This window comes from Sinocyclocheilus rhinocerous, unplaced genomic scaffold (genome assembly GCF_001515625.1).
Source record: "Sinocyclocheilus rhinocerous isolate Xijiao unplaced genomic scaffold, SAMN03320098_v1.1 scaffold8, whole genome shotgun sequence".
NCBI classification, from domain to species: Eukaryota; Metazoa; Chordata; class Actinopteri; order Cypriniformes; family Cyprinidae; genus Sinocyclocheilus; species Sinocyclocheilus rhinocerous.
Genome location: NW_015666800.1, coordinates 3,289,496 through 3,301,066, shown reverse-complemented (window position 1 = coordinate 3,301,066; position 11,571 = coordinate 3,289,496). Strand labels below are relative to the sequence as shown.

The 11,571-nt window shown below is 35.6% G+C and overlaps 1 protein-coding gene across 1 annotated transcript in view; it reads left to right on the top strand.

Moving 5' to 3' along the window:
• Nucleotides 1–5,759, top strand: part of LOC107733163 (MAM domain-containing glycosylphosphatidylinositol anchor protein 2-like) — a 187,528-nt gene extending 181,769 nt beyond the window's left edge. Inside the window, exons 15-17 of the mRNA XM_016544695.1 lie at nucleotides 2,565–2,695; nucleotides 2,964–3,066; nucleotides 3,900–5,759. Coding sequence (XP_016400181.1) covers nucleotides 2,565–2,695; nucleotides 2,964–3,066; nucleotides 3,900–3,988 — 323 coding nt within the window. The 3' untranslated portion in view covers nucleotides 3,989–5,759. The remainder of the gene's footprint in view (nucleotides 1–2,564; nucleotides 2,696–2,963; nucleotides 3,067–3,899) is intronic.
• Nucleotides 5,760–11,571: the final 5,812 nt, after the last annotated feature.

Genomic DNA, 11,571 nt, shown 5'->3' with positions numbered 1-11,571 from the left:
ATGTGAAGAGTGTGAAGAGACTTTCAACCAGCATAACAAAAAATGTTTCTGAAGACAATCACCTATTGCGACACATTTTTTTTAATTATGTAATACTGTTACATGTAACTAGTTACTCCCCAACACTGGTGTGATGTGCAGCCAGCTGTAACCTCTACAATTACAGTCTTTGACATCATAACTCTACTGTTCAAATGAGAGCTTGATGACCTGGTCAGTCAGCGACATAGACAGTGTCAGGCAGATACAGGCTGGAACGTTCTCACTTTCTGGATTTCAAGATGAAAACAAAGTGAAATGTCTTGCTTTCTAGTTAGATATGTATAAAATACCAACATAAGAACATCTAATTTTTCTATGAACAATCTAATTTTATGTATGAATGGATATATAAATGCTTTCAAATCCTATAAGGAGAACATACTCACTGTTGTACAATTACAATAGTGAGCACTCCTCAAGAAAGGCCACATGCAGTCACGACTGAGCTTTGCCAAAACGCACCTTGAAGATTCTGAGGCAGATGAGACTAAAATTTTATTATTTGGCCTCAACACCAAATTATATGTAACGATAAATTTAACTGAACTTGAGCAGTTCTGCAAAGAAGAGTGGGCAAATATTGCAAAGTCTAGATGTGCAAAGTTAGTAGAGACAGAGACATATCCCGAACAGACTAAAGGCTGCAATTAAAGCAAAAGGTGGTTCGACGAAATACTGACACAAGGGGGTGATCCTTTTTCCAACTCCGTGATTCTGTTTTTTTTATGACATGTTGATGTTATATCTTTCACTTGGATGTTATAAGTTGCACAAATACAGCTGCATAAAACAAAAACGGTGTCCGTCTTCATTTCAGGCTGCAAAGCAACAAAATGTGATTATTTTTAAGGGGGGTGATTCTTTTCTATACACACTATAACATTTTTTTCTTATTTTAAACTTTATCTCAGTCTATTTTTTCATATTTTATATTTTACTCTGAGGCAGAAATTGCCATATTTATGTTTTAAAATGCTGGTCAGAAAAGTGCAGTGTACACTTTGGCCTTTTCTGGGATGGAAAACCTTGCTATTAAATGTTTCTAGTGGACTGTAAGTGCTGTAAATGATTTAGACCAATAACTCAATTTGTACTATATGGATACATTTCTATAGTTCCCTTTTTTCATGCTCACTTTATGCTGTTGCAGTTGAGCTGGACATGCAGTTGCACTTCTGTGGTAGTGATGACCTCCACAGCCCCTCAGACAAGCTTGTAACTGCAATTTTCTGCTTCACAAAGCTGTGTGCTTTTAGAATAGAAAGCGTGGGGCTAATTCCAACTCACCAGGGTGTTCTCTTCCTGGCTTTTGACACGTGGTCTCACCGGGCGTCTGGGGTTAAAAATCCATGTGCCCAACAAGATCTTCTGTCTGGCTGCACAGCAAAGAACCGAGACAACATGGTTAGATGGCTGTTTTGAGATGAAAACCTACACAAGGTGCACTTAAATATACACTAAAATCAATTTTTGTGTATGTTACGCTAGCCTGTATTCCAGTCATCTTTGACTTATACTGACACCTAGTGGTGTGGAAGCAGCATCATGCAAATTCTATCATTTACAGATGGTAGTGTACAAATGCAGTGTTCACGGTCAGCCATAATTGATTTATCACACAAGTGAAACAGGATGTAACAGTTCAGTAACAGGATGGTTACTCAAATAAAGTGAGCAACATTCAGCTGTTCATGTAATCTCAAAATGGTGGCCCCCATTTAAAATACAAGTTATTAGAGTACTGATATGCCTAGAGTCTGCATCTAATTTTCAAAAGTACTATTCATTTCTTGATGTGTAAAACGATTTAATGAGGGAAAAAAATTACATCATTAAAGAAGAACAAAGTATCAACAAGTTTTGTGTGTGTGTGTGTGTGTGTGTGTGTGTGTTTGTTTGTTGTGTGTTTTAATGTTCCACTCTGGTTAAAGGATTATATCTCCAGAAAGCTTATCTTAGTATTAATAGCATCACATCTCTGTAGCACTAGTCTCATTGTCTCCTCATTTGCAAGGAAATGAACATAACATTTGGCCGAATCCCAAACATCTGAGAGAGTAATACAGATTTTCTTCCTACTTTTCCTTTAATCAGCATAAAATTTGAGTGTAGCAATTATGTGGCATATACAGTGGGTACGGAAAGTATTCAGACCCCCTTAAATTTTTCACTCTTTGTTATATTGCAGCCATTTGCTAAAAGGTGCTGTGTGTACATTAATGAGGAAAAAAATTAACTTAAATGATTTTAACAAATGGCTGCAATATAACAAAGAGTGAAAAATTTAAGGGGGTCTGAATACTTTCCGTACCCACTGTATATAACAACAGCAGTGGTTGTGTTCTGAACAGTTTAATGATTGATTTTTCCTGGAGATGAAGATGAGATGAGGTCTCTTCAAGGTCACTGAACCTTGCAGTTGCTATGTAACACAAAGGAAGGGTTCAAAAGACATGTAGTCAACTGGCCATATTGCATCTAATGACTTCTACTGACACTGAGTGCATCTGCCTTTTTTCCAGGAACATTAAATGTGTATTTGAGGCAGAAGAGCCAGACGGGTCAGGATACATCTGTTTGGACCCTGAGTGGGAACCAAGGAGACCGTTGGAGGCAAGCCAGAGTTAACATCAATCCCACATCCTCTTTTCAGGTGCCTCTTTGTGCTTGATTTTTTCTTGAATAATAATACACAAATAATGATCATATAAAAAAGAATTATAATAATATAATATTATATGATGCAACATTGATACTAATCTATTCTAATGTATAATATTATAATATCTATTATTTAATATACTTATCTAATTGTTTAATATACTATAGATATTTTAATATATATATGCATTCAGAATGAAATGAAAAGCCACTACAGAGTAAAAATGTTTTTGGCTTTATTTTCCCGTCCATTCGTGTAGATGGTTTTGGAGGGTATACGTGGTTCTGGCATTGAAGGGGATATTGCTGTAGACGATGTGGCCATAGAAGAAGGAGAGTGTCGAGACCCCCCACCCAGTAGTAGTGAGTATATTGGACAAGAGTTTTTAAAGCAATTATTTAACCAATGGCTTTTGAGTTTATTGCAATGAAATAGAAAAAAACTATAATTGTTATTAATGGATTAATGGATTTATTCATATTTATCAGGTTGTGTAAAAAAAAAATCTATACTACTTTTAAAATTTTTGGGATCAGTAGGATTTTTTTAAAATGTTTTTTTAATGGATTTATTTGATCAAAACAGTGAAATTATGAAACATTATTACAATTTACAGCATTATTACTCCAGTTTTCAATGTCACATGATCCTTCAGAAATTCTTTGAGGTTTTTTTGATAAATTGGAATTAGAAAAGAACAGCTTTTATTTGAGATAAATGTCTTCACTGCCACTTTTGATCAGCTTATTCAGCATTCTTGTTGAATGAAAGTATTCATTTCTTTCCAAAAAAAAAAAATGCTGAATTTGCTGAATACCTGTTTAGTCCAAATAAATGAATCACAAGAACACACAACTGTGGAAGAAACTTTTGTGTAGGATCAAAGCTAATATAACACGGACTGTATTATCTACGCTTTTTTTATTATTTTTCTTATCCGTAACAAGATAATCCACCAGCTTGAATGACTCTTTTCATGACTCACAGCAAATGTTTACAGTTCATTTTTTCGCTCTCTTTTGAATTAAAGCATAGCACGTGGCAAAAAAGATGTTCTAGAGATACAGAACGTAGACAAACCTCATTAGACTTCTAGAAGGCAGAATTGTTAATCTCTAAATTATTTACACAGAACTGAGAAATTAGTATTTGTTCACATCAGTAACTGCATTTGTTCTTGTCTTTATTTCCTCAGATATAAGATCGCTGGCTTCTCCCACTGCAATGCATATATGGCAGCTCTGGCTCACTTTACTTTTGGTCTTGGTTGGCCTCCGAAGGTGACCTCATCACATGGAGGAGGAACCCAGCTTTGGCATTCATAGAGATTTTGGCTGACTCGGACTGCCTGAACACAACAACCAAAGATTCATCCCGTCTACACAAAAGGAACGTAGGTTTTAGATCAATGTAAATGAAGAGGAAGCCAGGGAGGGAATCTAAAGCTCGCTAACACAGTGATATGAGTATTACACCGGAGTCCACTCAAGATCTTGAGGAAAAGCCCATTACTGTTGTCAGTGTTATAAAGAACAGAACAGGAGGACGGCTTGGGAGACTTAATAGGGGAATCTTTCGAAGCACAAAGACATAACATGTATTTCCATCACTACATGGTTTTTGCTTTGTTAAACGTCTGCTACTGTCATCAAAGACCTCATAATGTCACAATATGTAATCCTGAACCACATAAAGGAAGCTTCCTGGGAGGAAAAAAACAATGATGGTAACAAAAATGAATGATCGTTTGAAAAAAAAAAAGTTTTCGTTTTTTTATGTCTGAAAATAGAGATATGTCAAATACAGCCGCACTTTTTGTAGGTCCTTGTGCTCTGATGTTATTGGTTTGACGTGAACATCAGGGCTTCACAAATGTGTGTTGTTTTAAAGGGTGTTTGGGGCATACAATCTCAATGTAAATTCTGTTTTCGGACAGTTGGGGCGTTCATGAACTCGTCCTTTGTGCTTTAACTGATCAAGTTTAACAGACATTGCCCATTCTGGGCATTATGTGTTTCATTCTTACTCTATGTGTTTTTGTTATATTAGGTATGTTACCACACTCATCTGAATCGATATTAACAGCTCATCATGCAGCTGACACAACGAACATCGTCTCTCACTGAGAATCATTGAGTTGACCTTTCATTTCAGCGCGGCTCTGCTAAACAACAGCTGTAGAGAAAATCACGCTGTTCCTGCTGCTAGTGTGGATCTGAATACCCGACTGTGTCCACTTACGGTTACGCCGGTCCCCTTGCAGTTGTTTTCTTTAGGTGCGTAAAGATAGCCGTCAACTTCGGACCCTGTTCGCTAAGGAACATGGAGTTGCTGTCTGTAATGAAATCAAGTGCCTTCAGAACCTTCTGTAAAATCATTCTACTGTGCTACTGTATCATCTAGCATTTCCTTTCGGCACGGTTTAGCGTACATACACACGTGAGATGAAAGGTGAAAATCAGAGAGCCACGATGAGAGACGGGTGCCATGTTGCAGCCCATCACTGAAGTCTTGAGTTGCACATACTGTTGTTGATAGATGATGACTTATTTTTATTTCGACAGCATATATCCCACCTGCTCCACATCTGACTGATATAAGGAAAACAATGGTGGTGGGACTGGACTAAAAGCACCATTGATTCATCAGTGGGACATCTGGGAGCTATTATCAGCAGGTGAAAAACAGCCGGGAGGGTCACTATGAAATCTTCCTTCGATCTGATGAGACTTCTGTGCCGCCGAAAAAAAAAAGACATTTTCCGACATCCAGAGAACTAAGAGGTATGAAAAAAATAGATGGACCTTTAGAGGAATGATGCTCTCACTGTACAAGATGATCAACCTTGATCTGGATCCATCTGGTTGGATTCGTACAAATGATATTTTATTACTCTTGATGAAAATGACTGCTTTTACTGAACTACAAACTCTGAACTACCTGAGACCATCTGTTACCTTAACCAGCTGGTTTTTGGACATGTATTGTAAAATCACTTTTCTCATTCATAATGTTCATTTGCAAGGAAGAATTACATTACTCTCTCTGTTTTGTCAGCCCAAAAATGTTGTTTTGGACAGCAAATATATATATATATATATATATATTTTTTTTTTTTTTTCTTCAACATTTATTAATTTCTAAAAATCCCTTTGCATTACTATATTATGGCATAATTTGAATCTATAGTATGATTTTATAAAATAATATAAAATATATGAGATTATATGCAAATACACCTGGTAGGGAGGTCTATGGAAATGGTTTCACACTTATGAATATTCAGACAAAGCACAATGTGAAATATTAATATCAAAATTCAGAAACACAGTACCTTCAAAACACAAGTTGTTTTTTCTCAATTTTATTAAAGTTACAATCAACAGGAATAAACTACCGAATACTTTACATAAAGAAAAAAGATATTTTACATCTCGGTTCAATAAAAGGCTTTCATGGTATTGTGTGGGTTTTTTTTTCTTTGTTCAGTATATATGATATTATGATACTTTCATTACTGTAATTAGACATTTTTTATTTACTCTGACATCTTGGGGAAAAATGTGCAGGAAAAAGCAAAAACTTCATAATTTTAATTGAATTTAAAATGATAATTTCTTATCCTCTGAAACAACTCTTGAGTACTGATTGATCCAAGGAAAATTTCTCAAACTGATTTTTATGTCCTGGAGGTAGATAGATGGAAGGATGGATGGAGCTCATCTATTTTGTCAATTGTATACAAAAAATCAACAATATATTGTTTATTTTGCCCATAATATGTAAATATGCTTAAAGTACATCACTTCTGTGTTGTTTTATTTTTTATTTAACTCAAGCCAGATTCAAACATTCAAGCAGCACTGCACGTTTGTGTGTGTGTGTGTGTGTGTGTGTGTGTGAGATACATGACTTCTATGTTGTTTTATTTTTTTATTTGACTCCAGCCAGACTCAAACATTCAAGCAGCACTGCACATGTGTGTGTGGAGATACATTTTGACATTGCATAAAATGAAAGCTTTGAATTTTTGAATAGAACATGTGCAGTTGCAGTTGCGCTAACCATTACTTAACAGAACATTTGCCATCTCAATTATAATAAAACCCATGTGTGGTGGTGCCTTGGGCTTCAAACCCACTTTAAGCCCTTAAAAGTGTCTGCTAAATGAAGTTGGAGATAGGCTGCCACTAATCTTTACAAAGACCCTTCTTATTTTGTAGTTTGAGGGGTCTCACCACAGGAGGTCTGGTAGTTTCATCAGAAATAGTCTCATCAAAAATAGATTACAGATTCACTTTTGGGCCTCATTTGATCTTCTGCTTACACAAAACACAAAGTTAAGATTGTAAGAATGTAAAAATGACATTCGCTCTTGCTGAAATGCATGCTTTTCAGTTGAATAACAAGCTTATTTACTTATCTTGACAGAAATTCCAGCCGATTTTTATACTCAACCCTGCAGATATGTCATCTGTTTGTGGGTTTATCTGAACATGTGAAAGGTTGGGTGGCCAAGTCAAAAAATGAAAGCAATTCATTCTAGGACAACTATTTCCATGAATGTTTGAACTATGCAAACTTTTTGCAACCTCTGACCCTTTGTTTAAAAAGAAAAAGATGAACTTCTATCAAGCATGGAGGACTTTTGCACATAATGCCCTGGAGCTTATGATGTTAGGAATGGTTAAAGACCCTCCATTAGGTTCTTGTATAAGTACCCATATGATTATCTGTAATTTATGGTCTGAAAGTCCCTACAAGCAGGTCCATTTGTCACCAGTGACAAGCACACACACCGTAATGTATAAAGCTAAAGGCAACTTTCCCTTCTGCCTTCCAGTGCTGTCATGTGAAATGAGATTATAGCTGAACAGGTTGGACACCGTTCTATATTTATCTCATTAAAATGATTGTATGAGGTGCTAGTTAATAGCTATCATATATCAAATGTAAATGATATTTTTTATTTTTTTGGGGTGGTCTGGGTGTTTTGAGGGGTATGATTTGTGTGTGCCTTGTACGTGTGGGCAAACTATTTCCCATAATCCATTATTTCATGGCAAAATGCTCCAAACAAAGCAAGGACCATCTGTTTCCATGCCTGCTGTACATTTTCATCTCTATCCTTCTCTCTCCTTGCCCCACTTTCTCTCAAGAGAAAATATTAACTTAACATACAAATGAGAAAGCGTTGCCAGGCCAGTGATGCAAACCAAAGGAAAAGCGCATTGTTTGAGCGGATTATTGAGAAGAGCTGGACAGATTTGTGAAAATATCCTGAGCATGCTGAAAACATTGGACTCGCAGTGGTTCTTCAGGAACATGTTTGCCCGTAATGCGTTTCTTCTTACATCCCCATATCATTTAGAGCAGAAAGCTGTTCAAGTATCAGTCAATGAGTTTATAATGACTTCCACATTTATAATCAGGCAGTGTAGCATTGCTTGTCCTGCAAATGCTATTTTTGTTATGGATATCTTTTGTGGGTTTGTTATTTCTGTTTGGCTGCGATACAGCATTGATCATCGGCCTCAGACATTTACAATGATGACTAAACATTTTTCAAAAAGCTTCAAAAAAGCAAATAGCTGATAATTCAAATAGCTTCATATAAAATGAGTGGTCCAACAGACCAATAATAATACAGCTTCTAAGCTATTTGAAAAATGCATATAATCATCATCATCAACATTTATTGGTTCACTCATTTTATGAATAGCTTTTATTAAAACATGAAAAACACATCGCAGTGAAGTATTAACCAATTATTATTATTATTATTATTCCCATTAATTAATAAAGCCATTTGAAAACATAATTATTAATGCTTTTGTATTAATCAATATTATAATTATTATTAATATAGCTTTTATGAAGCTATTTGAAAAATGTATGATTATTATAATTGACACAATAAAAAAACACTTTATTTAGTGTTGACAAGATTTATTGCTTCACTTGTTTTATGGTTAGCTTATGAAGCTGCTTGAAAAACACATAATAGTGAAATATAAATATTAACTATTATTATAATAGCTTCATAAAAATAAAAAAATTTACCAGTTTAATTGATGACTTATGAATAGCTTTTATGAAGCTATTTGAGAAACATGATTATTAATGTATTTGTAGTAAATATTCTACTACTACTACTACAAATTATTATATGAAGCTATTCAAAAAGCGGATTAATAATAATAATTTGAAACATTTTTGGCCATTGTTTTGATGTTCACTCATTATAAATAGCTTTCATGAATCTATTCGAAAAACATGAATATTAATACTTTTGTATTAGTGAATACTAATATGAATAATAATAATAATAACAGTTATAAAATTGCTATTTTTGTTTGACTCTTGCTTTAGTTCCTGCCGTACAAAGTGTAGTGTTTGACAGCTCTCTAATCAAAAATTGAAGATTGTGTTATATAATACAAGAAAAGCTTTCACCCTCTGTGCCTGCTAGATTCTGCAGTTCAATTAGACTTAAATCCTGTGATGTGTGCGTTCAGTGAAGTCTGAAACACTGTAGGGCCCGCGATTCCATCCACCAGAGATTTCTCTGTGAAGTCTCTGCTTTACACTTCAACAGGCTAACGTCTTCTTCACACACACACGCATACTGAGAACAAACCTGAGCCTCTGCCTTTGTTACACACTCTTGTGGGTTATTTCACACTTTGCAAGCTGGGTCTTCTCCAACACAACATGTCGTTTTGCCTAAGCGCAAGTGACACAGAAGAGAATCAAACAAACATTTTATGAAGAGTTTGATAGAACACATATAACATTCAAATACCATTTCCCCAGATGATTCTTTAAATAACCTTACAAGCGATATTTGATTCCCTCATACACTTTTTATACTTGGAATACTAACAGCCTTACAGGCAGCTGGGTGCTTAGATCACAGAAGTTTCAAGTTCTTCGAGCATTAGAATGAGCTTTAGTTTGGTTTAAAGGTGGAGTGTGTCTTTTTTGCAGGGTTAAAATACTTTCTCCTATCCCAGTTTGATGTGCAAAGTCAACAATAAAGAATTAGTTGGTTGATTCCCTCAAAACATGTAAACACTGTAGGTTTGAGGCGCTTTTAAAACATTACTCTGTTTTAGTAGTTTGGGGCCTGTCCGGACAATTGCAGGTGGGTGACGGGGGAGGAGACCTGGTTCTATTTAGTGCTGTTCTTACAGAAATTACTCAGGTTACCTTTAAATCTTGTCGTGTCTGTTGCATAAGTTTGACGCCAGTGCATGTAGGTTGTGAACACTATAAAAGCGGTGCTGAACCTGCTCCGGAGCAGAGTTTTATAACCCCGGTGCTAGCCCCGCTTTTAAATTACAAGTGTGAAACGTTCCTTCACCCGGGGTTAAAAGCGGGGTTTAGAACAACAATAACCCGGTATTAAGCGCAGTGTAAAAGCCCAATTGTATTCCCACTTCTTCCTGTAGGAAAGAGTCAGGGGAAAATTCTGCTAAGAACTTGTGGATCTTCCAGCAGTAATTTCATCACGTAAAATATTGACTATCTTCAAAATGTGTCTGAAAAAGTAGGCTAATATGACTTATTTTGACAGTCCGAACATTAAGGTGATGAGAAGAATGAAAGGTGCATCACTGAACAGGAGCTGCTTCCCATGCCAAATTCAGGGTGCTTCAGATATTGCATCCAGTGTCTGTATGTTAGCTGATGCAGGTCCATCTGTCAGACAGGTTGTAGCTGTCACTGTTTGAGTAATGCATCCCGACTCTGTCAGAGATGCCTATCAAAGCAGATGCCATCACAGCATATAGACACTCAATGGGTGGTGGGAGTTTAGGCAGAAAATATGATGTGATCAAAATGCAGCACATTGAGTTTAACCACTTATTATTATATAGAGTTGTTCTAAAAAATGATTTGGACACTTAAGCCATAAAGAAAAATATTTGAATCATTAGATAACAAAATGTCTAGAATAGAATAGAATAATGTTTAATATTTTAAAAAGAGATTGTACAAGTATTTTTCAAGCAAAATATTTCAGAAAATTAAGTTTGTTTGGTTTTAAATTATGTTAAATAAATAAAAGATAATCTTCAAAATGAAGACAAAACATATTTGAAAAAAAAAATTTCTGGTTGCAACCCTTTAGTGGAACATGTTTATACATCCACTAACAGTAACCTTGAGAAAAATAGATATGTTTAATAAGATATGGACCCCCTTCCAAGAAGTAGATAATGTGGAATGTTAAAGCTGCAGTCCGTAAGTTTTGCCTCTTTGTCGCCATCTCTGTTTGAAAATCTGCAATTGCAGCTGTGTGCGGAATTATCTTCCTTGCGTGGGTTGTGCGGCGGCATGGCTCCAGCACGGATGAATCTAATGTTTTGAGGAGTATGTGTGTGTGGCAGTCAGTCACCGCACCGGTGTGGATATTTACTGTACTTCGCAATCACAGATTCTAGCCTACGTCTTGGAATATATGACCCAAATAATAATTTTCACCGGATATTGTCATCTGAACAAGCAAGTAACAAGTCTGCCATGTTTGTTCTGACCAACTGAGGAGAAAAGCATTGCAATAAACCGCGTTACCAATGGTGATTTAATCTAAAGATCGGTTAGCTCATATCACATCAAACCGTTATTATTGTTATACTTTATTCTCAAATTATTAATGTTAACAACATCAGCATTGCGTGACTATGAGTATAGTGTGTATTAGCGTGTAGATTTTAATTTCTGTAAAGTATAATATCTAATTGTCATACCATTCGAATTTCATATTAACCCAAAAAGCTAATTATGCTCCCTTCGAACTGGTTTTCTTTAAAATACAAATCTTTGTAATCCCAGGCTATCTGTAATCAGAAGCACATTTA